Source organism: Danio rerio, chromosome 24, assembly GCF_052040795.2.
Source record: "Danio rerio strain M-AB ecotype USA chromosome 24, GRCz13ab, whole genome shotgun sequence".
NCBI lineage: Eukaryota > Metazoa > Chordata > Actinopteri > Cypriniformes > Danionidae > Danio > Danio rerio.
This window is the reverse complement of record NC_141044.1, coordinates 30,452,501-30,480,435: the sequence shown is the minus strand read 5'-3', so window position 1 is coordinate 30,480,435 and position 27,935 is coordinate 30,452,501. Positions and strand designations below refer to the sequence as shown.

The 27,935-nt window shown below is 35.5% G+C and overlaps 1 protein-coding gene and 1 long non-coding RNA gene across 17 annotated transcripts in view; one reads left to right on the top strand and one right to left on the bottom strand.

The window, feature by feature from the left end:
• dip2ca (DIP2 acetate--CoA ligase C (putative) a) overlaps nt 1-27,935 on the bottom strand; it is a 199,064-nt gene that overhangs the window by 70,032 nt on the left and 101,097 nt on the right. For 4 of the 16 annotated variants that reach the window (XM_087309586.1, XM_087309588.1, XM_087309587.1 and 1 more), the window contains exons 3-7: nt 24,665-24,775; nt 20,390-20,515; nt 17,461-17,706; nt 9,721-9,846; nt 1,749-1,883 (exon numbers count right to left, since the gene is read on the bottom strand). In XM_087309586.1, the coding sequence (XP_087165712.1) occupies nt 1,749-1,883; nt 9,721-9,846; nt 17,461-17,706; nt 20,390-20,515; nt 24,665-24,775 (744 nt within the window). The remainder of the gene's footprint in view (nt 1-1,748; nt 1,884-9,720; nt 9,847-17,460; nt 17,707-20,389; nt 20,516-24,664; nt 24,776-27,935) is intronic. The other 12 variants (XM_087309589.1, XM_087309592.1, XM_087309591.1 and 9 more) reach the window with 3 other exon arrangements.
• Nucleotides 7,158-13,967, top strand: LOC141380717 (uncharacterized). Its single transcript, XR_015525115.1, has 2 exons — nt 7,158-7,361; nt 11,937-13,967. It is a non-coding gene; the product is annotated as an uncharacterized LOC141380717 (long non-coding RNA).

Sequence of the window (27,935 nt, the reverse complement as noted above, 5' to 3'; positions counted from 1 at the left end):
CCCCTAAAAAATCAATTTTACAAATGTTATTGATTAATGCCTCTGACAGACGCAGTCAAATGTGGTCTTCAAGGGTGTCCCCTTGAGATCAAATTAAAGCATAATAATATAAGAGCAGGATCAATGCCCTCAATCACAGCTTCATAGCAGAGGATCTGTCAGAGCAGGTATCACAAATCAGTGGTGCATCATCTCAACTCCATAAACCTGTAAATAGTTATAGGTACAGTGGGGGAAATAATTATTTTACACGTCATGTTTTTTTTCAAGGAATAATATTTATAAAGGAGCTCTTGACATAGAATTTTACCAAAATTTGGTAAAAACCTAAACAATAACATAAAATTAAAACAAAACAACATTTTTTAGGAAGAATCAGTTATGTGTAATAACAATGGAATGACACAAGGAGAAATTACTGAACTACTGAAATGTATTTAATACTATATATCAATGGCTTTTTTGGTGATGGCAGCCTAAAGACACCTCTCATTTGGAGAATGAAGTCACATGAATTGTTCAGATGGGATTATTTCACAGACTTCTGTGGGGCCTCACCTATCAAATCTGATCTTTATTCTGTATGTTCTATTGAATTCAAGTCATGTGATTAGGTGGGCCATTCTAGAGCTTTTCCTTTCTCAGAAAGCATTTGAGAGTTTCCTTGGCATTGTTTGGGATTATTGTCTTGCTGAAATGTCCACTCTGGTTTGATCTTCATCACCCTGATAATGTAGATGTTGGACTGAAGCAGCTAAAATTCATTTACAATGAGGAAGGGCAGAGGGCAGAGATTTCAGCTGCTGTCTGGGCTTTCACTGCTTTTCTACACCTCACTTTCTTCATGTGTTCAATATTTTTCCCCTGTGTAATTTTATTTTATTGCACATAGCTTTATTTGTAAACTAATTTATTTTGTTTTCTTCGCAACCAACATCTGGTGAAACTTTCAAGTCAACAGCACCTTTAAAAATATGTTTTTTACAAAAATAAGGTGACTTCCCCCACTCTATATGTATACGAATAGTATCTTACAAACACTGTATTAATTAAACAGCAACCACTATCCTTTTTAGTATTATCCATTCACTATTAGTGTTTGATACTGAATTACTCTTTCTTTTTTTAACATTCAATCTTTAGATTTAGTTTTAGTATTTTAGCACAGTTATTTTGGTCGATCCGATTTTTAATTGTAGTTAAATTGGCTTTTTCTCTAATTTTCATTCGCATTTGGGTATTTTAGTGTTTCTTAATTATTTTAGTTTTTTATTATTTAAACTTTTTAATTTTAGTTGTAGCCTTAGATTAAACATACTTATTTCAATTAAATGATCATTTTGCTTTCAGCTTTAATCTTTCTGCCAATTATGCATGTTCTATCTAGCATCTAATTTATATAGCTACAACAAATTCTCTACTGAAATACTAAATAAAAATCCTTTTAGCACAAAAATAACATTCTTTGATAAACACAGTGACTCACTAAATATCATACAACACTTTTACAAAGCTTACTCCTGGTTGCTGCAGATAGACTATATACAAGTCGCTCTGTATAAAACCATCTGCCAAAATAAATAAAGTTATAGGGTGGAAAAGTAATGTGAGATGGGTTTTTAAAATGATTGAGGAAAACGGCTCATGTAAATCTTTCAAAGCTCATTGTACTTTCTGAAATGAAAACGTCAATAATGTCTCTAAAACATCACTCTTTCTCTTCCACACATACGTTCTCGTGCCCTTACCGTCTCCGGTCTCCATGAGTTCGGCATTGCCATATTTGGGTGTTGTCCGGGGTACGGTGGACACCTGTGGCCTCTCCACCTGAACGGGATGTTCGGAGGTGTAGGTGGTGACATCCGGAGGGGCTGAGTGATTCTCTGGGGTTTGGGAAGATGAGGAGGAAGCAAAATACACTGTGAGAAACTCCAGTGTAAGCTGTTCTGGAGCACAGAAAACTGCTCCAGAAAACTGCAAGAAAGCCAAACTTGACCCAGATACAAACCATTTAAAACTGATTTGTTGCAGCTAATGATAACATTGGACAAGGTTTATCTTGGCTATTTGTTTATTTATTTATTGACATTTGATAGAGCAAATGACCACTTTGATCAGCCAATGGCCACCAACAAACCAGCGGATAACTAACTAGTAGCCTAACCAACTCGAAAGACCAATAAACCATCTGATAACTGATAGCAGCTATTGACCAACTTGGGCCAGTTTTAACCCTTGTGTACTATTCAAATTGACTACCGTTTTGTTATGTTTGTGGCTGTTTTTGCACCACTGACCCCCATTATAAAGACATTTTCGATTGAAAATCCATGACACCATATAATCATGTATTCTTGATTGTTGGTGTTTTTTCTCTCTTGGAAAGAGGTAAAATGTGTCATTTTTATTGTTGATTAACAGCTGGCAGCATTAAACCTTAGATAGGAGTTATATGTATAAATATCAACATATAACAGGCTTTACCAGACAATGACTAACTTGAAATTGAACCACCTCAAATTAGCTGTTAAAGTACACATGAAGTCAAAACTAACCATACTGATTTTGTTAGCTAACATTGCCAGTTTTGTGGTGAACAATTCATCTGTGCACATCATTAAAAAAAGGAAAATAGCTTGTCCTTGTGTAATCTTTAATTAAAATTTGAAAATGCACATCCTGTTTGTTGGATTAGGCATGGCTAACATACTTAACCACGCCCCTTCAACTGACAGCGCTATGACAACAAACAAAACAGTAAGTAGGAGGTTTCTGTTAGGTTTTAAGATCTCTCCCGAAACCCTTTTCTCTATCTTTCTAATTGAAAGGCCTACTTTACTACATCCAATCAGCTCACAGTAGAAAAAAGCCACGCCCACTATTTTCTCATTTAATACTTAATTTCTCCAGGAACTCACAACATGAAGAAAAAAATATGGTCGCAGCTTCATGCAGACTTTAATAGTGTTGCTGCTGCTGCTAACGAAAAATTCATTGACCAGTTTTAAACCATCTATAACTGGTTAACCATCTAATAAACATCTGGTGTTTCTCAACCATGTTCCTGGAGGACCACTTATACTGCATGTTTTGTATGTCTCCTTTGTCTGTCACACCCATTACAGGTCTTTCAGTCTCTACACATAAGCTAATGATCTGAATCAAGTGTGCTTGGTTAAGGAGACATTAATATTGTGCAGAGCTGGTGGTCCTCCAGGAACCTAAAAAACATGTAAACTCGATTTTCCAGCAGGATTGCAACCCTACCTGACTCTCACATAAACCCCTGACACACTTGGCACATTGTTTACGATTAAAAGGAAGAGGGTGGGAGGCAGACAGGAAGTGATTTTGAGGAAAACATGCACACGTCTCAGAGAGAGAGAGAGAGATGGAACGCAAGAGACACAGAAAGGAGGTTTTTCATCCTTGCTTTAATTACAGTCCCTCTTACTTCCACTCGTCGAGTCCGCTGGGCTTCTCTCTCACCGTTCCCTCTCCCTCTCCCATCATAAATTCTCAGCTGTCTGCGGCCTCTTTCTCATTCCCCTCAGCTCGTTGCTCAAATGTCTTTCTCATTCGCTGCCCTTGGCTGCCACGTATTACCATTATGATATTCCTAAAGAGTATGCACAGTCTAATGTCGAACAAATAAGCCTCGCTTGCCTTCTTTTCTTGTACGGTTTCAAAATGTAGACATCAGTGGGCGAGATTTGGTTAAAAGTGTCACAAGTTTCCTTGCATTATATCGCTCACTTCAACCAAGCAATTGGGAGTGAAATAACTGGCCTTGTGTAATTTCGACACAGGGAACGAGGAGAATGCCAATGAGGCAGCGCTATTCCTCCTTCACTATAAAACACCCAAAACACTCCTAACAAAAAACGTCTATTGTGATCAAGGACAACACAGGCGTGAGGCTTTTTGCTGCTTAGCTCTATTTGGTTTTCAATATAAACAAACACTCTTTAGGTTTTATCTGACTGATTTGATACATTAATATCAAGTGTTCAAGTGCCCTGTTTCACCATCAAATCATTTGGTTTCTGGCTGACTTAATGAATAACAATCTAATCCTACCCAAAACTAAACCCAACTTCTACATTGCTAACTATTAATAAACTGCTATTTAAGCTACTATTAAGCATTAAAGGGGTGGTCCACTAAGATATCATATTTAAAACTTTAGTTGATGTGTAATGTAGCTGTGTGAACATAACATCTCTGAATGTAATATGCTTAAAGTATCAATGCAAAGGGAGACATTGGGTTTTACAGAGTTAGCTTAGCAAAGCCTACAGTGTACAACAATGGTGCTTAACCCTGCTCCTGGAGATCGACCTTCCAGCAAAGTTCAGCTCAAACCCTGATCAAACACACCTGAACCAATTAATTAGGACCTGAACAGCACTTGATAATTACAGGTAGGTGTGTTTGATATGGGTTGCAACTGAAATCTGCAGGAAGGTCGATCGCCAGGAACAGGGTTGGTCACGCCTGGTGTACAAAATTTGGGGACTACAAAAAATACATTGGGGTTAATGATGTCATAAACCCTTCAGGTTACGAGCATACACCCCTCACAGTGAAGGGGCGTTGCCTGATACGCTGTTATGTTATAGCAGAGACGATTCCTGGTGGCATAGAGCCGATCTGCAAATCACAGCTCATTATGTTGTTAGCTGACCAATCAGAGCCTCTTGAGGGTGGGTCTTTGGAGGAACTAGAACATATGACAGTCGTTCTCATGTTAGCTGAGTAGCTGTATATAATCAAAGTAAGATAAATGAAAAAATAACATGATTTTTCACAAATAAAACATGAGCACACATTGCTTTGCACCCCCATAAACACAACAAAGCTTTAAAATACACTCTGGCCACCTCTTTGAGTATTGCTTTGCTGATACAGTACATTGTGACCTAAACTGAAGTGTTACTGATTTGCCTGTTCATTTTCACATTGTTTTTAGGAGTGAAAATGCATTTCATTTATGAATACGCCACCACTGTCATGTTCTTGTAAACACCCAGAATTAAAAGTCTTTGAAAACAATGTAATGCGCATGCATAATACGTGTTTGAGGGAGTAAAAATTAAAGGCAAGCGCAAACAAACAAACACAACTAACACAGTAGGCCTATACGAGGTGTGTAGCTGCAAATTAGCAGTTTTTCTGTTTTTTGTGATTGATTGATTGATTGATTATGTCTTTCGTGTTTTTGAATTGCATTTTGAGACCTTAATCTTTCAAGTTCAACCAACAACTTTTGCTGTTAAAAAGTTTGAAAAGTGACCTCCTAGCAAAAAACATCTACTGTGACCAAGGACTATACGTGAGGCTTTTTGCTGCTTAACTTTAGTTGGTTTTCAATATAAACAGACACTCTTGAGTTTATATCTGACTGATTTGATCCATTAATATCAAGTGTTTAGTGCACTGTTTCACCATCAAATCATTTGGTTTCTGACTGACTTGATGACACTTTATACATGTAAGTAGTCTTTTCACAAATAAATGTAAATGGAAGTGTTAGTCATATATCTGGGAGCGATGAGTCAAGCTGTCACTAGCATCGACAAAATGAACGTGAGCGAGCGATGCCTTCTGTCTAAGAAATGATGCCAAGCACAGAAGGGGATTGTGATGGAGGAACGTGACTAAGGAAGGTCGCGACCCCTGCACTGCCAAAGCCCCCCCACCCCCCATCAGCACTAAGAGCATCTACTCCTGCTTGCCCTGGTCTCCTGAAGGGCTGGAGACAAACATTGTTGTGACAACCAGAGCGGCTTGAGTCACAAACAAAAAAAAACTCTTGTGAGACGGTTATTTTGAGTCATTTAAAAACATACTGTACATCGCCTGTGTAGTCTGAATTTTGATCAAATGACTCAAGTGAGTTGGTTCTTTTTAGGGAATCATTAGCATATTATCAGTGTAGACTGAGTGGCCATTTATACGACATTTTCAGCTAAAAACTGGAAACTTTTTATACGTTTAACATTTTAGTTTAAATCAAAATTTATGCTAATAATTACTGGCGTATTACCTGCCTATTACGTAGATCTACGTAGTAGATATGAACTGTTTATTAGTAGATATCAAGTATGAACTTATTCTGCATCCCTAATCCTACCCAAAACCTAAACCCATCTTCTAACTTACTAACAATTAATAAACAGCTAAGTAGTTTATTAAGCTATCGGTATTAGTTTATGGTTTGTTAATAATGTAAAATGCGACTTAAACTAAAGTGTTACAACTTTGCCTGTTAACATAGTTTTTGGGACTAAAAACACAAACATTTGTAAACAAGTTTTAAGGTGGACGTTTCAGAAATGCCCCTATTGTCGTGTGCATGTAAATATCCAAAATTTAAGGTCTTTAAAAAAAACTACTAAAACTAAAACTACTAAAATGTCAATAAACTTTTTCAATTTAGCTTATTCAATTCACCTCTTGTATACCACATGTCTTGTGGGGGAAACCGGAGCACCTGGAGGAAACCCACATCAACACGAAGAGAACATGCAAACTCCACACAGAAAAACCAACTGATCCAGCGAGGACTCAAATCTTTGACATTTTTGCATGGATTTTTGCACTGTGTCCGCTGCAAAGCACTTGTGAATCACAAAATACAGAAACTGTTCTCTCTTAATCTTTAAATATTTTGTGCCTTATAAATAATTTTAATCTGTCTGCAACAATATGCAAACAAAAAAAATATTAGAATTAAATTTGAACTCAAATTAGGAGGAGGAATTTCGGACATGAGACAAACTGTATGTGAATGTGAATCAAATCAAATCTGTAAATTGTCTACCAGCCCGAACATTCAGCTTCCCGTCTCCCTGCCTCATATTCAACCTTCCTGCCGTGTATTTCACCTCATCTCCTGCTTCATCACCAGGCTCCTGCCTTGTCTCCTGCCACTATCAGCAGTGATGAGTGAACAAGAAAACACCCAGCAGCGAGAGTCCTTATGTAACAGACTGAAAATAACCTACATCTAAACTCTCTCTCTCTCTCTCTCTCTGTGTGTGTGTGTGTGTGTGTGTGTGTGTGTGTGTGTGTGTGTGTGTGTGTGTGTGTGTGTGTGTGTGTGTGTGTGTGTGTGTGTGTTTGTGTGTCTTCACTGCACCCTCCTGCTCTTCAGTGACACGGACACTAATGCGCTGGATAAGGAGTTTCCTCAAAGCCCAGAGGTGCTTGTAGGAGGACAAATAAAAATGACGTCTAGCATCACGTGAGGGAACATGCTGGCAGATCTGCGTCACTGAGACAAGAAAACCCCAAGACAAGCAGAACCCCTCTAGTGTGGATAGATGGTGGATGAATATTACAGTCAATTTTTACTGGTAATTACACATTTCTTTAAAAATACTATATACTGTATGCACTACCTGACAAAAGTCTTGTTGTCCATTCAGGTTTTAGGAACAACAAATAGTAACTTGACTTCTAGTTGATTATTTGGTTTCAGAAGTGGCTTACATGAAAGGCAAAGGCCTCTAGATTAGGTTTATTTTACCAATATAAAATATGATCATGCCTTGATTTTGAATTATTTCATTAGGACAGTAAGGTCTGACTTTGGTGAAAGAAGAGTCTTGTCACTAAACAGAAATAGTGTTCAGTATAGAATATAAAGGCAAAGTGCAGTGGAGAAAGAATTAATACTGTGTATGACTCCCATGAGCTTGGAGAACTGCATCCATACATCTCTGCAATGACTTAAATCATTTAATAAAGTCATCTACAATGGCAATGAAAGTGTTCTTGCAGGACTCCCAGAGTTCATCAAGATTCTTTAGATTCATCATCAATGCCTCCTCCTTTACCTTACCCTAGACATGCTCAATAATGTTCATATCTGGTGACTGAGCTGACCAATCCTGGATTACCTTGACCTTCTTTCCTTTTAGGAACTTTGAGGAGGAGGCTGAAGTATGAGAAGGAGCGCTATACAGCTGACAAATTTTCCCTCTCCTGTGATTTGTTATGTAATGGGCAGCACAAATGTCTTGGTATCTCAGGTTATCCACTCTGCAGATCTCTCGTATGCCCCCATATTGAATGTAACCATGATTTCTTTCTTCACCAAACTTGTCAGATTTCTATGAGAATCTTGGGTCCATGCGGGTTCCAATAGGTCTTCTGCACTATTCATGATGATTGAGATTCAGTTCAACAGATGATTCATCTGAAAAATCTACCTTCAGCCACTTCAAATGATCAACAAGTAGTCAAGTTATTAGTTGTTGCTCTTACAACTGAGATTGATAACAAGACTTTTGTTAGGTAGTGTATCTTTTTTTAAAATCTGATTATTTTATCTGAATTTATCAGAACCCCAATACACACCTCTCTTTGAGTTGGTCATTTTTGTTGTTTTTGTTGTGCTTACTAAGCCATTTATAGGATATAAAATACAGCAAAAACTGAATAATCTGCCTGAATAGCAGATTAAATGTAGATGTTTTTATGTTACATCCAAGCAGACACAATATCATAACTTGTGAGGTCAGTTCCACTTTACACAAAGTAGAATTTATTTGTAGTAAACTTTTAAGTCAGGGATAGCCATAGACTGAACACAGGTATGCTTCTTAATGTTTTAGTGGAAAATTATTAAATAGTTAATTTGTCACATTTTAAATGCATGTAATGTCACTTTCAGCTAACTTAATACATCATCGTTATGTAAAACATAATCTTATTAGCCTAAAACAATTAAATTAAAGTCAACACTTGTCCATGTTTCAATGAGAAAATGACTTCATTGGTTATAAAAACCCAAACCATTTCACATGTCAATGCAGTTCGGTTCACAGCAATTAATCAAATAATCATGCAAATTTAACAGCTAAATACACAGATACTAACAAAATACTGACAGTTAATGTGGACACACACAAACACACACATACACACACACACACACACACACACACACACACAAAGATAATTCCGCCATTATTTACTCAACGTCATGTCACTTAAGATCATTACTTCTTCAGTGGAAAAAAGTGATATTTTGCAATATGTCAAAGCTGCTCTTTTTTCGACTCAAGGAATGACTGCTCACATGCATGATTTCAATACTTTAATTTAATTACAGAAGGTTTGGAATATTGTTTACAAATTGCATTCTTGTGATAATGTGCAATTTATTCTTCACTTTTAGTATATGTATAAAAAAGCTGAATGAATGTTCTTTAAAACATGTCATTTCACCTTCCACTGAAGTATGTCAAATGAACTTAGACAGACATGACGTGTAAATGACAACAGATTATTTTTAATCATTTTAATTCACAAAATAACACAAGTTCAGGAATGAACACCAAACAGTGAGCACATAAAGACAAAGAATGGACATCTAAAAGCAGACCTGAAGCCTGAAACAGCATTTCACACTTAATAAAAACCATAGATACTTAGAAAACACACAAAAGTACACAGTCACTACTCACAGATAGACCGTATCTCCACTACAACAGCACAGACAGCGCTTTATTACTGATGTCAAAGTGTCGCGCTCACTTACACTTACATAAAGAACGACGTTCAGACACATCAGGTCAAAAAGCAACAGCACGCAACTGGAAACATGAAACACACTGAGGGTCCCCCCAGACTCCACATAGAGGACACAGAGACGGTCTGGATGATTTGGGGAAGTGTGTGTGTGTGATTTAGGGGGCGAATACTGACCCTCCGACTCCAATGGTGGCGGCCAAAGTAGATCTGATCCGAACTCGCAGGAACGCCGCAGCGAGTTTCCGTTCTCTGCTACGCCCAGCATAGTTTTCCTCTTCAAGGAGAGGTGAGCAATCGGCCCTGGATGGGGAAGGGAGGAAGGGGGAGAACCAGAACCTTAGAGGCGTCTGCTTTCCTCACTGACTGCGGGCATGGATGACAGGAGGGACAGGGGGGCTGATGAGCCGAGCATGGACAAAGCCATGATCCCAACAGAGCACCGAGGACTCTGGATATCTTGCATGGAAAGGGAAAAGGGGGAACGGAGGAGGTGGGAATGATTAAGCATTCCTACTGGAGCACCACACTGCCATGTTTCTCGCAATGGTGTGGGACAAATATGGGAATACTGGACAAAAGCCCCAACCTGGGAAGCACAATTGAAGAACTTGATCTTGGTCCGCAGTGTTTTAGATATACATTTGATTTGAAATTATCTTATGTGTAAGATATTATACATTATTTTACAATTTTGTCTTTATAAGGACGAGAAAGTTACATATCTGGGCTAAACATAAAAAGAAAATACACTAAAATGTCTTTATTTCAAACTCTTCTAACTCATTATTTCTAATTCTTTAATTATAACATAAATTAAAATATATATGTGTATTTATATTATACTATTGAATCTTTAATATATCAATTATAACAATTAAAATAGAAAAAAATTGTAATTAATACGTTAATCATTTACAATAATACATAATTTAAAATAATGCTTATTTATGTTTTCAAGAAATAAAATTGTGGAGTTCCAAAGAAATGAGCAGTAAATAAAATTAACTTTTCTTAAAAGAAATTGAAAGAATGTTATGTTTTAAAATATTAATTTTTTTTTAGTTTGTTAATTGCAGTTTTTTGTAATTGTCAGTGAAATGTTCAAAAATATTTATTTCTGTTTCAGTGAATACATTATAGATATCCTGCAGAAAAGAGGATATTTTAGAACAAAGTAGGTTTATATACAAAAAGTAAATAAAATGTAGTATTTAAAAGGGAGAACTTTTTAAATATATTTTCAAAATATTAAATATTTTAAAGAAAAAAGTAAGTTTATAGACAAAAAGTAAATAAAATATCATATTTAGAAAACACACACACACACACACACACACACACAGACAGATGAAGTCAGAATTATTAGCCCCCCCCCCCCCCCCCTGAATTATTAGCCCCCCTGTATATTTTTTCCACAATTTTTGTTTAAAAGATTTTTTCAACACATTTTTAAACATAATAGTTTTAATAACTCATTTCTAATAACTTATATATTTTATCTTTGCCATGATGACAGTAAATAATATTTGACTAGATATTTTTCAAGACACTTTTTTACAGCTTAAAGTGACATTTAAAGGCTTAACTAGGGTAATTAGGCAAGTTATTGTATAATGATGGTTTGTTCTGTACTGTGCAAAAAATAGTTTAAAGGGGCTAATAATTTTGACCTTAAAATTTTTCATAAAAATGTAAAACTTTTATTCTATCTAAATTAAAACAAATAAGACTTTCTGCACAAGAAAAAAAATATTATCAGACACACTGTGAAAATTTCCTTGCTCTGTTGAACATAATTTCGAAATTATTTAAAAAAGAAAAAAAATCAAAGCTAATAATAATAATAAGGTGAATAATTCTGACTTCAACTGTATATATATTTTCGAGAAATCATATTTTTAAATGTCATTTTAATCCTGTTTTTATTGCCAATAATTTGAAATTGTTAGTGAAATTACTTAGAAATCTTCCTTTTGTCCCAGTAAATAAAATTCTGGATATCTTGCATGAAAACGGACATTTTAGAACAAGGGAGGTTTCTATTCAAAAGTAAATAAATTAAAAGTAAATAAAATATATTATTTAGAAAGACAATATTTTTATATATTTTTCATATATTAATGATAACCTAAAATGTCATTTTAATTCAGTTTGTTATTTGTTATCTGTCTAAAACTGTTTTCTAGAAATTTTCCTTATGTTTCAGTGAATACATTCTCTAAATATTGCATAATATTTTTTGTTTTAAAAATATTTTTTAAAAACAAAAAAATTTAGAATTATTTTGAAATATTTTCAAAATATTAAATCTTTTTAAATGTCATTTTAATTCAGTTTGTTAATTGCCATTTGTTTAAATATGTTTCCCAGAAATTGTTATTTTGTTTCAGTGGTTGTGGATATCTGTGGATATGCATGGAAGTGGAAAGCTGAGAAAAAAGGAGGTGGGAATGATCGAGCATTCCTACAGGAGCACCACACTGCCATGTTTCTCCCAAAAGTGTATGGAAAACCAGGACAAAAGCAACAACCTGGAAAGCACTTTCAGAACTTGTTCCTGATCCAGTGTGTAAAAATGTCCCCGGGAGACATTAACCATCCTTCCTGAATGTGCACTAATAGTGTTCTACAAGCTCTGAACACGACCGAGTTTGGTTGTCTGCTTTTAGATGGTACCATAACATTATCATGTGGGAGGACAAAAAAGAAAGTGAGGGAGAGAATGTAAAGGCGTTTTCACACGGCAACAACAAGTTCCCAGTTCACATTGCAAGGAGGCAGAACTGAAAGCAAGCCAATATTGTGTGTCATTGACCAATCAGATGCATCAACCAAATCAAACAACATTTGGTTTTTATGATTTAGTCACTCGAACAATTGATGGGTCGAACATTGCTGCCTGCTGCCTACACAATGTGACTCTGAGTAAAAGAGTGAGGCGTTTCAGACACAGCAAATGTCTGCCCACCAATCATATTTATTTCTATTTATGGTCAGCCTATTTTATGGAAAATTAAATGGCATTTTATTTTGGTATTTCGTGTCCTGCTGAACACAAACTGCCTACATTGGTTGGTAGATAGTCAATTTAGATGGTCTTAAAGCCAGCTAAAGCAGATTTAAGTACACCAAGGATGACCGCTATAACAAAAAAACAACTACAGCAAAAAGTTATTGCTTGAGCCTACAGTATATGTGGCTTATAATAAACCACATGCTATTGTGCTTTGATGTGGATTTGGAGTGTGCAAAATTTATTGGCTGTTAATATAATTGTTGCTTTAACAATGCAAGTTTTTTTGAGCGCTTTAATTTAAAATATAAATTCCCACTAATATCTACTGGCCTATAGCATGCATATTATTAAGATATTGGGTTATTATTGAGATATTATTAGTACTTCTAAAGCACCAGCCAGATCCCATGATTTTTATTGTCAATTCTGCAAGTCACTATGTCAGATTATGCGATTCTGTCTTTATAAAATCTTGACTTGTCGTGGGTAACAAATGTGCCAGACCACATGCTGCTTCATGATCAGTCATCACATGACGTCTACATCGGGCTTGCTATTTTTGACAATATTTTTTAATCAAAATCTTTTGAATCTTATTTCAATCTCAATAAACACTTATGCTTGCTGTCAACTAGCTACATTATTTAAGGGCATTCATTATAACACTGATGGGATTTGTTGTTGTCAAACTTGTTTCCTTTTTAATAATAAGATTTTTTTTTTTGATATCTGTAATAGCCTATTGTCCCTCATCGGCGGTAAAATAACCAGCCTTTGTATTTCATGTATTTTAAATGTAAATTTGCCTGAGAGGATTATTTAGGCTGTTAAATACACTGCGAGTGAGACAAAGAAAATGAAAGCACATCAACATCGAGGAAAAATCAGATCCTCGACACAATCTTTAAAATAGTGACTTTTATTAAGAATTTGCTAATATATGACAGAGGTTTGTGATACAACAATTACAGTAGAGCATTAATTAAATCCTCATTTTCCACGAAGCAAAACAAATCATCCACAGCGCAGTTACGTAGTGGACGAGCTCAAACAAAAATGCACACTTTATTTATTTTTCTTATCTTTTTGAAACAAATTTTGCTTTGAATAATTTGTATTTCAATTTTAATGTACTTTGTTGGTCAGTTATCTACTAGATAAACAAGAAGAACTAATAACATTTGAGGTGAAGGGCTTTAAAACAAGTTCGCTATAAATACAAACACGGTTTGTTAAATAAATGTATAATATAGCCTATATAAAATTAAAGTGAAATATTCACAGTTTACAATTTTATTTGTTTTATCAAGTAGTCTAATTCGAATGATTAGGAGAGCCTTTACAAAGCATTCGCAGCACTGAAAGTATTCCCAGATTACCTCGGAAGAACAAACTCAGTCAGAAAGATTAGAGAACTCACGACCCCATTTGTCATTTATGATACCCTGAAACACTCTACATCAAGGAAATCAAGCCAAAATCATGACACATTTGTATGATCTGACCGGGGTTTAAAGAATGATCTTATTCTACATCTCTAATCCTAACAAATACCTAAACCCAACTACTACCTAAATGACTATTAATAAGCGGTTAATTAATTTTTAACAAATGGTTTAGTTTAGCTCTTAGTTAATAGTTTGTTAATAACAGAAATTTTACCTTAAAATAGAGTGTGATCATGTATTTATAAGATATGACCATAAGTGCCCTTTCCTGAATATCTGAAAGTGTATTCAATTCGTTTTTGAAGAGTTCAAGAAATCATAAGTTAATTTTGAGTGGAATAGATTTCAGACACAATATTTGTTTCTGTTTGACACAATATTTTAAAAAAGAGTTATTTCAATATATGTAAAATAGTTTCAATCATAGCTGAAGCAGTACATTTTTAAGTCTCCTAAAAAATCTTTACCTACCTTAACTACTATGTACTTACATCAAAAAATAAATACAATGTACTTACTGTGTTTATAATGTATTTGAGAACACTTGTGGTGCTTTTGATTTGGGATATAGGTTGGGTTATGGACAGGTTTGGTGGTATGGGTAGGTTTAAGGGTGGGTTAAGGTGTAAGGGATGGTCAACAGTGTATTTACAAATGTAATTACAAAAGTTAATTACAGATGTAATTACATAAAGGTATTTAATCAAGCAAAAGTACACAATAAAGACATGTATTTACACAATAAGTACATTGTAACAAACTATTAGTTCTTGTGTAAGTACATATTAGTTAAGGCCATTTAATATAAAGTGGGACCCTTTGTTTTGGTGAAAGCAAAAGATATTTTGAAGAATGTTAGCACTCAAAATTTAACAGCACCCATTGACTTCTAAAGAAGGTTACATTCTCTAAAAAAAAAATCTTTGTGCTGAACAGTAAAACAGTGTTTGGAGAACACTGTTTGGAGAACAGTGTTTGGAGAGTAAGTAAATTACGACAAAATGTTAATTTTGGAGAGAACTACCCATTTAAAGCTGAATTTATAGTAGATGTTACCAATATTTACAGTAAACACTTCATTCAGAGTTTCTTTTTTTGACGTTGATAAGAGGTTAAAGCAGTAGCAAATAACCTGTGCCGCATTTTGTGAATATTGAAAAGTTCAAAAAGCTAAAGTTGTTGCCAATCGTGCACCGTGTAAAATGCCCTTAAGATACAAAATGGTGAAGGTGGAAGAAAAAGAGGAAAGAGATTGTAAACACAGGAAGCAGGAAGGAAAGTTGATACAGGAAAGCTAAACTGAGGTAGGACGATGAGGGAACCAGATCGTGAGGGGAAATAAAAGACATGAAATGAGGAGAGGTAACAGGACAGTGTGAAAGAAATGAGTTCCTTTCTTCGAACATTAAACTGCTCCACAGGGCACTCTGACATAACATCATAGCTCTATTAAAACACCAGAGTTCATCACTTAGCCACAGTCTACAACTTTAAGCCCTCTGGATACAGAAGCTTCGTGAGGTTTTTTAGAAATTGTCTTTCGTTCTCTGGCCTCTAAATGGGGAGGGGAAAAAGTGGCAGTAAAACTCTTTCCTCTTCCTGCTGCATTCTCGGTTTACTTCTACAATAAGCTGGATAGATAAATTTAACATCTGCGTGCAGTACTCAGGACTGCTTTAAAAAGACAAAAAGAGGAACTGTGGTTGGCTCTGGGTTGCCTGAATTGTCACATCAGGGCTCGACAATAAGGATTTTTCTTTCTGCTGGTCAAGTAAGGCCAGAAGATTTTGCACTGTCTGTTATTTCACTACCCTAAACAAATTTTAAAAAATGTATAATATAAAAATTTAATAAAAAAACAATTAAATTAAAATACACTATCAAAATAACTGTAAGAAATCATTTAATTATCAATAATTTAACATTTTAGTTACTATTATATATATATATATATATATATATATATATATATATATATATATATATATATATATATATAATAACAATAATGATGTTTTGTTGTTATTATTATTATTATTATATTTTATTATTAAATTTGTATATTTATATTATGCCCATATTACAGCCATCTACTTTATAAATTTCTAGGTTCATTTTAAATAATTAAAAAATTATAATAAAAATATATATTTTACAATAATTGACCAATAATAAAAGATAGTATTAACATTTAAATGTATAACTGTATAACAAATTCTAATTTAACTTAAAAGAAATAAAATGTAAAAATATTTGACAATTGTAGTATAATTACCTAACAATAAAAGCTAGCATTTACAATTAAATGTATAACTGTATAACACATACTTAATAGAGAGAAACAGATACAATTCAGAAAACAATCATCTTGAAAATATCTTTAAAATATTCTACTCTAAAACATCCTATATCTAAATTACCAGAGATTACAAATATTTTCCAACACAGGCTCATTCTGAATATGTATTGCTATATACATTTCTAAAGAGTGCCAAATATCCAGGAGCTCCGTTTATTGCAGTTTTTGTTTTCACAAATGCACCAGAGGCCGCTGTTCACACATTTTGAGATCTCAAATGTCTCTTGCGATTGTTATAGCGCCTACTGTTCTCACGTAAATCCACTATAGTCCACTGTTGACTGACTGACTGGCTGACCCACCTTTATCCTCCTTAAACCCAACCAATAGTGTTTTCAAAAGCACTGATTGACCAGCGCTCACTCGATTCCCTAAACCCAACCGACAGTTTTAAAAAGCAATCCAGAAAAAGAAAAGCCATCACCTAATTTTTACCACGTTTTCAGTTTTTACCACATTCTCACCATTATTTACTTGTTTATTTTATTTTTTGGCTTCTGTTTTTTTCGTACCTGCTTTCTGGAATCGTTCTTTGCTGGACTTGAACCCCATTGTTGTGGTCAAATGAAAGCCGTCCATATGGAGGTAAACAGTCAGCTGCTAGCGTGAAAAGGAACGGCATCATACCGCCCCCTTGTGTTCATTTTAAAGACGTAATGCAGCCATATGTACTTCTGGCTACATAATTCGAGATCTCCAGAAATGTATATAGGGCTACGTTGAGAATGAGCCAATGTTGTCATTTTCTTATCATGAAACAACAAATATAAAAGTGTTATCCCTGTGACTCCTATGACCTGGCTCAAAACTGCAAACCATCCTTATTGTTGAGCCATGAATCTTCTAACATTACAGTTTAATTAATAGCAAAACCTCTTTACTAACAGAATTGTACAGACTGTTACCACTAAATAACATTAATGACAGCCAGCGTGGCTTAACGACAGCACACATATATGCTAATTGGCAAAGGAAGCTGCAGACGACACAAACATCGCAAAGGAGGCTGGATTAAGAAGCATGGCAGGAAGTGTGCGCGTGATTGGCTGTGGTATGCACGGAGAGGTGGGGCTTGCTGAAGAAGGCGTTACCTGATTTGCCCATGTGCGTTTGAGCCAGAACGTCAGCCAGGCGTCCGGCGGCCCCGCTGCCCCCACTCTGTGTGGATGAAGAGGAGGAGGAGGTGGTGGATCCCTGATGGATGGCTCGACTGATCCAGTGCTCCATGCTGACGCTGCCCTGGCTGGAGGTGGGGGTTCCCTCACCCTGGCCGCCCTCCTCCTCCGAGCCGGACGAGGTGTCTGTCAGGGGTGGCAGAGAGGAAAGGGGGGAGAGGCCTAGTGAGAGTCACTCAGACCCACTCAACACTCAGCCCAGAAAGTGGACAAGAGCACTTAAAGTCAACATGAAATGGGAATTGGGGCTGCATGATATTAGAAAAATTGGACATTGCCATATTTAGTTTTTCTGTGATACATATATTGCGATATAAATATAATTTTACTGCATGAATTGAATAGCTTTACTTGGAAAGATTTCATTCATTTAGATCAGAGACTGGCCCTTTGTAACCTTTGATTTGACCCACCATCCCATCTGCGTTTGAGAATGATGGCAAGGGTTGGTTGGTTGCCTTTAAAAGAGATTTTACATTTATTTAAAAAAAAAAGAGAGATTTTAGACATTTATAATTTGACTTAACTTTTTTGTTTGTCTGTTTTATTGCTGAGCTGGTAAAAAGCACGTTTCAATTAAATCTTTTTCTATACAGTGTGTTTACATCAATTATAATCAATTACAACCATGTTTAAACACAACAGAGCAAAGATAATAGTGAAATAAACATTCTAATTTTCTGGAGAGTCTAAAGTATTCAATTCTTGTACCCGAATAATAAAAGCATAAAATGACATGTTTATCATTGTATTTATTTATTTATTTATTTATTTATTTATTTATTTATTTATCATTGTAAATAACACTTTTTATTATTGTCTTTATCTTTTGTCTTTGATAAATAATCTAATTCTGCAATTTGACTGTTACGGATACATACTGTACATTGGGACACCGATGCTCAAATAATATTTTGTGAAGCACTAACATGAATTTCATCCTGTTGTACAAGTAAATTAGAGCCAAAAATGAGTTATGTGATGTAATTGTGTCCATAACAAACTTATTAGGTCATGAAACAATGACTATAAAAAGGTCTTTTATATGTGTGTTTATAAATATGTGGTGTTAGATTTTTGTGTATTAGAAAGGCATTTTTAGTCATTTTTAGTCATTTTTATATATTTTTTAAGTTGCCAGTGGTTACATTATTAAAAGAAAAATAATTATAATTATTAATAATACATTCTGGGCGAAGCAGTGGCGCAGCAGGTAGGCTAAATTGTCCGTAGTGTATGAGTGTGTGTGTGTGTGATTGTGTGTGTGGATGTTTCCCAAAGATGGGTTGCGGCTGGAAGGGCATCCGCTGCGAAAAAACTTGCTGGATAAGTTGGCGGTTCATTCCGCTGTGGCGACCCCAGATTAATAAAGGGACTACGCCGACAAGAAAATGAATGAATGAACACATTCTATTTACACATTCTATTTACATTATTTATTATTATTATATTGTACAATATTGGTTAAAAAACATATTAATCTTCATATATATCGCAATAAATATTACAATAAAACATTATTATTAATTAAGTACTTATATATGCATATCTGTATATACTAAACGTACACTACCGGTCAAAAGTTTGGATTTTTGGAGTTTGAAGTTTTGGAAAGAAAATGATTCTGTTCATCTAGGCAGCATTTATTAACTGTAAAAAAATTATTAAATCCTTATTTATTAAATATTTATTTATTACTTATTGTATACATTTTCTAATTAAATTATTACTCCATTTATTGTTGCTTTTATTACTATTACCATAAATAATAATAATATTAATAATATTTATAACAATAATAATTAATACTAGAGTCATTTCTGAAGGATCATGTGACTCTGAAGACTGGAGTAATAAAGCTGAAAATTAATCATTAAAATCAATTAGTCAATAGTTATTTTATAGTGCAATAACATTTTACAATTTTACAAAATTGACTGTATTATTGATTAAATTAATACAGTTATGGAGCAGGAGACGCTTATTTTAAAACATTTAAAAATCCTACTGACCCCAAACTTGTGACAGGTAGTGTATATTGTTTTTTTTTTTTTTTTTTTGCTCTATTAAGAGTAATCTCAATGTCTGTGTCAAATAAAAAATGTCATACCATGTATATATTAAACAACATCATTATTATAACTGAAATAACATTTAAATCAAAATACTATTATTAGTAAAACGTTAGTAATATTCAGGTTTTAATCAACAATAACTAAACTATAACTCCCTGGCAGCAATAAACCATTTAACATATTCACTCTGGAAAACAATAGCTTAAACTTGATTGTGATTTCAATCATATAAAAACAATTTTGAGGGATGTAAACAAAAACAATGGTCCCAACGAATTCCCTGTTTTACATTTTTAATTTCTATAGTTTTTAATAAACCAAAAACAGCCACATATTAATAAATAATGTTATGATAGCTGTTTTAACATTAAGTTATGATTGAATTGCCTCTTGTTACAGTTATGAAATAGTTTAATAACAAGCAGGAAATGTTCATGGGCCAATGACATTAATACATTGAAATGCTCTATAGCTGTTAAGACAAACATAGATTAATCTTTCAATATTCCGATCATCAACAATGAAATCTTTTTGAAGGCCTGAATTTCTTAAAAGAGTAGCCTAATACAGTTCTTTCACTAAGATTATCGATATTTCCCCTGCTTACAAAGCCTAAATCACAACAATCAAAAAAGAAAGTCACTTCAAAATCATACGCTGTTGAACTTCACTGTTTGCATAAAAATTTTGAACTATCCATTCAATAACTGTAATTTGCTTTCATGTTGACTTTAAGTAAATGCTGGTCTAGAATCAGGTGTGAAGCTCACCTGGGGGGGTGTAAGCATCCATAGAGGTCTGGACCACTAGAGATCGGCGTTTGGACGGCATAGGAACAGCCATCTTCCTCTCCTTGTGTTTGGCTAGAGCTGCCTGTACTGCTTCTGTGTGGACATCTGAGGACGAAACAAAAAAACAAAAAAGCAAAAACTGAAATGAAGTAAATTTGTATTAACCATCCTCTGACCTCCAAGCTGGTGTTTTTAGTGACGTGATGAGATGAGTCTCTCAGGCTGATGGTCGTGAGCGTGTTTGACAAGAGCCAAGCCACCACCTCCAGCCCTTCTGCGACTTGAAATACTGACTCAAATCTGTGTGTGTGATGACACTATGGTTGACTGTAGGTTGTACCCACAGCTTTACTCCTCAAATTGGAAGAGTCTAATAATTCAAGCTGTTGTTTGGACTCTCAAATGAGATACAGAGCAACTTATTGTAACAACACACTGACCGTTTACACACACAAGTAGAGTCCAATACGAATTCAGTCATTTTCTAGTTTCACAGCTTTCCAAATGCTTGTAAAAACAACCTGTATGTGTTTTTCTCAATTGTTTCGAGAAGATTGTTTTGAATTTATGGGAAAACTACTTGAGAAAAACGTAATAAAACCAGAATTTGTTTCTTTTTGTGTTTGAAAAGTTCTGCGTGTTGACAACAATGTTGTCAAAACAATCCCTGTTCACATTGTGCCACAAAAACACTGCAATACTCATGCCAGGCCAGTATTTGGCGAAGTCACTTTGTAGAGAAACATCTTACACCTGTGCATATGCTATTCTTCAGCTGGTGTTTATTGTCTAGTCAAGTACATAAGACATTATAAGACGTTTATATTAGTTTAGATTTAGGTTGTGATGTCAGGTGATCAAAATTCAATGTCTGGCCAGTGTCTAATTATTTTGCCATCCAATAACAACGCAAAATGATGTTGATATTTGGTTGATTTTAGGGTGTGTTGGAAAGTGACGAAAATCTAACGTCGAGCCAACATCTAAAACTAATGTCATATTGACCTCAAATACTGACATTAATTCGTCAGGTATGACAACCAAAATCCAACGTCTGCTAGACGTCATAGTGGAAACGTCCACACAATGTTAAGCTGTAACATCATTAGGCATTGATATTTGGTTGATTTTAGGTTGGACGTTGGACATTGACATCGGCCTTAAATTGGTTTCTGACGTCAAACAAGTTTTCATTTCCAAAAAAAGCAACTTCTTCACGACTTTAGGGTACAACATTAATCTTAACCAATAATGTTGGCGTCCTGTGCCTGCTGGGATGTCACACATTTCACAAAGTTGTGTTTAAAATAAGTGGACATGGCAACCCTTCAAAAGTGCCCAATGCAAATCAGCTATCAAACACAATAACGACATCTCTGTTGACAAGTTTATACAGAAAAATCAATGACTATCAAGGGTTTTTGGTCATTGTTACTTTCATTTGGTCAAAATAACGAATGGGGTCAATCAAAAGTTTTGAGGCCTGTAATATAATGAATTTACTAGTGTGTTTATATGTGGTTGTCACTCCTGAAACTTTACAATGCGCACATGGACTTAGATAGTGATCAAGACACTGTAATCTTTTCCAATCTCCCACATAAACCAAAAGTAAAAGAGAAATAAATGCTGGAAAACATCTCAAATCTACTAGAAATCATGAAGCATTCATATCAAAAAGTTCAATTAGTGCTGTCTCATTCCTATAGATCCCTACATTTTTTCTTTCATCCCTCTAATTTGGATGTGTGGCAGTGAGAAAAACAAGAAAAGACAGATATAATCATAGTTAGTACAGCTATGTCTAACAGATATATAACATATCAATATTTGCATAATTGCTCAGAGCGAGAAGGCTAATGCCATACTATATACAAAATAATTAATAACATATATACTTATTTATTTATGTACCTAATTTAATAAGATCGCTTATTCTTTTTATTATTTTAATAGTCTTTTATGTAAAAAAAAAAGACACTAAATGTAAGGTTCAGAAACTTTACATTGTTCAAATAGGTAAATCATATAAATATTATTTAAAAAGTATGAAACTAAGCTAATATTCTGATCCCAGCAATCCCTACAGTGGTGATAAATTCTCCAGAATTAATTACATTCAGAATTAATCCCCTTCATTCCTTATCAAAATAAAAGAGTTCTGTTGAGAAACCACTCATTTCTTTTGTTTACTAGCTTTATAATCATTATTGTGGCACTGGAACTTAGCGCAGCTACACTATATTCTCCCACTTTATATTAAGTGGCTTTAAATACAATGTACTTGCATCAAAAAACAAACGCAATGTACTTGTGTTTATACTGCATTGCAAAGCACTTATGGTGCCATCAGGGTGGGATTATAGACAGTTTTGTTAGTATAGTAGATTTAAGAGTGGGTTTACAGAGTCTAATCATAGTTACAGAAATACTGATGTAATTCTTCGTTTTTAAAAGAAGTACAATGTAAAAACATTTATGTACACAGTAAGTAAACTGTACAAAATGATTAATTACATAGTAGTACTCTAGAACAACTAGGGGCTTTGATATGGCTAAAAAATTAAAAGCTAGTTATGAAATTATTATTTTTAGTCATCAACTTACTAATATGTGCAAGATATAACAGTCACCCTATGACATCAACCTACAATGAAGTGCCTCTAATACCTGATTTATAAATTATAAATTGTGATTTATATATTATAAATTGTATTTTTATCAATTGTGACTAAGGCCAAATCCCAATTCTACCCTTTAGACCACACTCAAAACCAAGGGGTAAGAACATTTCACAGAATACACTAGCTATAACGGCAGCATAGGAGATGCACAAAGTAGTACTTTTTGTTGTTTTACAATTTTTTACAACAAACAAGCATATGTTTTAATACATTCATAACGGCGTTTGTGTTTTACCGTCATGCTTTAAAAAAAACATGAAAAATAAAAACGGCTAAATTTCACAATCTATAATCCATAATAATAACTTCTGTATAGCTGTCCCACAACATACTTTCACTCGAATACCCTGTGAGAAAAGTCTAGTGGCTGGGAATGACCTTTTTACTGTGTCTAGTATAATGTTAATGTTGTTCTCATGTGTTTACAAAGATGAATATGGCCATGGTGTAAATGCACAGTACTGTTATGATCTTATTACCACCTTATATTATTATAATAACAACATAATATATGTTTTTGGTGATTTCCTAAAGATAAATACCAAAAAATAACGCAACTGGAATAACTAGAGCAGCAGTCGCGATCGTCGATCTCATATGAAGCAAGAGATTGCGATGACACTTGATGACGTGTGCAGTTGCTGTAGAGGTGTCCCATTTCTTGGGGGTAAATTTTGAAGCCCTTCCCCTTCACACTCTGTTTTAAGGGCCAAAGAGAAGGGGTAGAGGAACAAAACTAAAATTGGGATTGGGCCTAAAACTGATTGCCAAAATCTAAGCAGATGAAAGATTTTGCTTAGCAATATGAAACGCCAAAACATTTGCTTGTGTAAATCAGACCTGCTGATATTTATAGGTATAAATGCCTGTTTTTAACCCAACAGGAGGTTGTATAACACAAATGTATCTAAATTTCAACAACTGGGTCACTTTAATTATTTGTTATACAGTTTTAACTATTAATATACAGTTTAAGTCAAAATGATTAGCCCTCCTGTGAATTTTTTCACAAATTATGTATAACAGCGCAAGGAATTTTTCACAGTATTTCCGATATTATTTTTTCTTCTGGAGAAAGTCTTATTTGTTTTATTTCAGATAGAATAAATGCAGTTTTTAATCTGTTTAAAATCATTTTAAGGTCAATACTATTAGCCACCTTAAGCTATTTTTTTTCTATAGTCAACAGAACAAATCACTGTTATACGATGATTCGCCTAAATCATTACCCTAACCTGCCAAATGAATCTAATTAACCTAGTTAAGTCTTTTAATGACACTTTAAGCTTAATTCTAGCATCTTAAGAAATATTGTGCACTGTCATCATGGCTAAGACAAAAGAAATCAGTTATTAGAAATTAGTTTTTAAAACTATTATGTTTAGAAATGTGTTGAAAAAATAATTGGGGAAAAATATACAGGGGAGCAAATAATACAGGAGGGCTAATAATTCTGACTTCACCTGTAAATATGAAATAGTCCATGAGTGAATTTTCCCCAATGGATGTTCATCTGTTAGGATCATCTTCAGATTAAGAATCCTGAGGGACCAGTGCTGAAATAACTCACCTGATCGGTAGCGTTCGTCACGGGTGCCGGAGGAACGCCGACGGTGGTATCGTGAAGCGGAGGAAGGCGCCATGGGCGGCCGGCGATCATGTGCCATGGACGCCTCTAGCCCTAAGAGACAGAGACAGAGAGAGCAAGGGAGGAACAATTACACATCTCAGCCAGAAACTCATTCATCACACATACACCTCATTGATCTCCTCCTGTAACTCACTCTCACACACACACACACACACACACACACACACGGCCTTAGAGAAACCTGCATTTCTTCTTGTTTTAATCAGCGTTTCCTTCTTTTAGTTTCTCGTTGACAACAGATCTTTTTGTCTCATTCTAAGTCGTGTAGCTTTTCTTTCTGGCTTGTATTCTCTATATTTTTTCTTGATCAGACTAAAAGTTTCTTGGTCTCTGACACAGCAGTGAATCACAAGACATTGACATCGGCTAACATTAGTGATGTTTTATTCTTAGAAACAGATCATTTGATTATGTTTTTTTTTCTATGACTACAAGTTATGCCAACTAATGATTTAACCTTTCTACTAAGCATGTTGGATATGTGTAACTTTCCAAACAAAATAGCTTTAAAGTGGACCTATCATGCAAAAATCATTTTTATAAGGTTGTGCGACAACAGTGTGTGAATGTAGCCAGCATTTTTGGTAAAAAAAAATAATTAATTGTATTTCTTATAATCATATTTGATAAAAACAAGCTACAGAAACACTTTGATTGACATTCTCAATTTGTATGTGTCATCAAAGAGGGCAAGCCCCACCCATTAGTGACAATCTCTCGCTCATTAGCATAAACAGTCCTGAGTGAGAAAGCTGTTGTTTTGAATATGCTGCTGTGCTAGTAGGATGGATAATAAGGGATAACAATGCATTTTTAGCCTCACCCTTTTTCCCAAAATAGGACTAAAAGTACAATCTTATTTTAATTAATTTAATTAAAATATTTTAAAGCGACAGTCACCAAAATGGCACAATTTCGATCAAAGTCTAAAATGAGCAGCTTCAAAGAGGAAGCAAACAAATGTAAGAATCATCATTTTTTAGGGGGGTTTCACCTTTATTGTATCGACCTTATTCTGAAATCCGGAAGTGTGTCTGTTTTTACAATTGTTTTAGAACTTCCGATTAGAGGTCTGCATTCCCGCGGCTGTCCCGCGGGCGCCGCGGGACCCGACCAGATTTCTACGGCGCGGGTATAAATTTCCGAATAAATCACGGGAGCGGTCGGTAACGGGTTTAATTTGGGATGGGAGCGGGCTGTCTAGCAATATCGCTCCCGACTCCCGAGTGAGCACGCGTATGTATGTGTGTAAATGAAATAGCGCGATGCTGTGTTTAGCTTGTTTGTTGCAGTGTGTGTGTGTATGTATGTATGCGCACGCGCGAATGAGAGATATGTGCGTGTGTGTGCGCGCGCGCGCGCGAATGAGAGATAGAGCTTTGCCTTTGTTTGTGCTTGGTGCTTATGAGTGTGTGTTAGAGGGCGCGCGCGCGAATGAGAGAGAAAGCTTTGTCTGTGTGTGTGTGCTTGGTGCTGTGTGTGTGTGTTTATACAGACAGCTTGTTATAGGCTGTCTGGACTGTATAACTGGGTGATTTTCGGTTTTGTTCTCCCCCCGCTCTTCAGCGAGATCGGGCGCGGCGGATAGAAAACGGGGCTGGTCGGGCAGCGGGACATCAAGTGCTTAATATAAGCGGGAGCGGTCGGATTCCGGCTAAAACCTGGCGGGTGCGGGCGGAAGCGGGATTCAAATTTAGTCCCGCGCAGATCTCTACTTCCGATTCAGTCGCCTATGGGAGAAATGACTAGGAATAATAAACGGCAGAAAACGGTCAAACTACTTGCTCTACATACAAATGTTTGCATGACTTTATAGACCAAGTAGAATAATATAATAGAAAATATCAGTTTGCAACATCAAACAGCGAAACGAGCCGTTTTTAATGTCTAAAAAGGAATGGAAGTGAATGAGACCGGAAGTCGCGAGCCAAAAAGATTCAAATGGCTCCGCCCGCTCGTCGGCGAAGAATAAGGTGAATAGGAGCAAGGAGAAGGGAACAGGATCAGCAAAGAACCTCAAACTGGAAATCAAACACAGGATGCCATGAGTGCTATAACTTTCGCCAGCAGCTAGTTCTCTGCAACTCTCACATGGTCGCCCTTTTAAGCTAAGGCTGTGCCTGGTCAGTTCCTCGAAAGCTAGTTTGCTGCCGGAAGTGGTGTTAGTGAGACCAGAAGTGCTCAACTTGCAGTCTGTGGTCCTAACGCCCCAGAATAATGAAGGTGACTCTATGCTGTTGGTGAGCACCGTCTTTCAGCTGAGACAGTAAACCGAGGTCCTGAATCTCTGTCGTCATTAAAAATCCCAGAATGCCTTTCAAAAAAAGTAGGGGTTTAACCTCTGCATCCTGGCCAAATTTGACCACTGGCCTCTGTCCATCGTGGCCTCATTGCTTTCCTCTTCACCAATCAGCTGATGTGTGGTGTGCGGTCTGCCGCAATATGATTGTTGTCACGTCATCCAGGTGGATGTTGTAAACTGGTGGTGGACGAGGAGATTCCCCAAAAAATGTGCAAAGCGCTTTGAACGATAATGGATTTAGGCATAGGCAATGAGGGTGATAGGGGCACATTGGAGACCACATCCACCACCTCCTCTGCCCTCCTGCTCTTCACTTTCGTCTGCACAGGAACGGCATGAACACCATGAAGGCGGCACGACTGTTGTTTGCCTAGAGTATCGGTTAAGCTTACCCACTACTGGCTTTGTGGCTTTTTGGAGTGTCCAGAAAAGCGCTATATAAACGTAAGAAATTATTTTTATTATCGTTATATGTCTGCCATCTGAACCACAAGACTATTGGCAGCAACATCAATTATCTATTTTAATATATGTAACATCTTACCCGATGCATCTTATTTTTCTGAATTAACTCTCAGAGATCAGCAAATGCATCATTTTTTTTCTACTTTTCATGAAGCAACAAACTCAAGATACAGTCTTTCCTGCCTGACCTCAATATCTTTAAATAGTTCCCCGTCTCTGTCATTTGAATGCAAATCACATGACGCAAAAAAAAGTTTACTTTGTAAACAAATTGCTCACTGCTTTTTCATTTTGATAATTTTTGGAGAAGATTCACCATCAGGAATAAGTTGGTAAATGAACTCAGAATGACCCCAATTTTTTCCCACAGATTATGACCAAAGAAATGTATATAATTCAGCAGAGCAGAAAATACTTTATTTA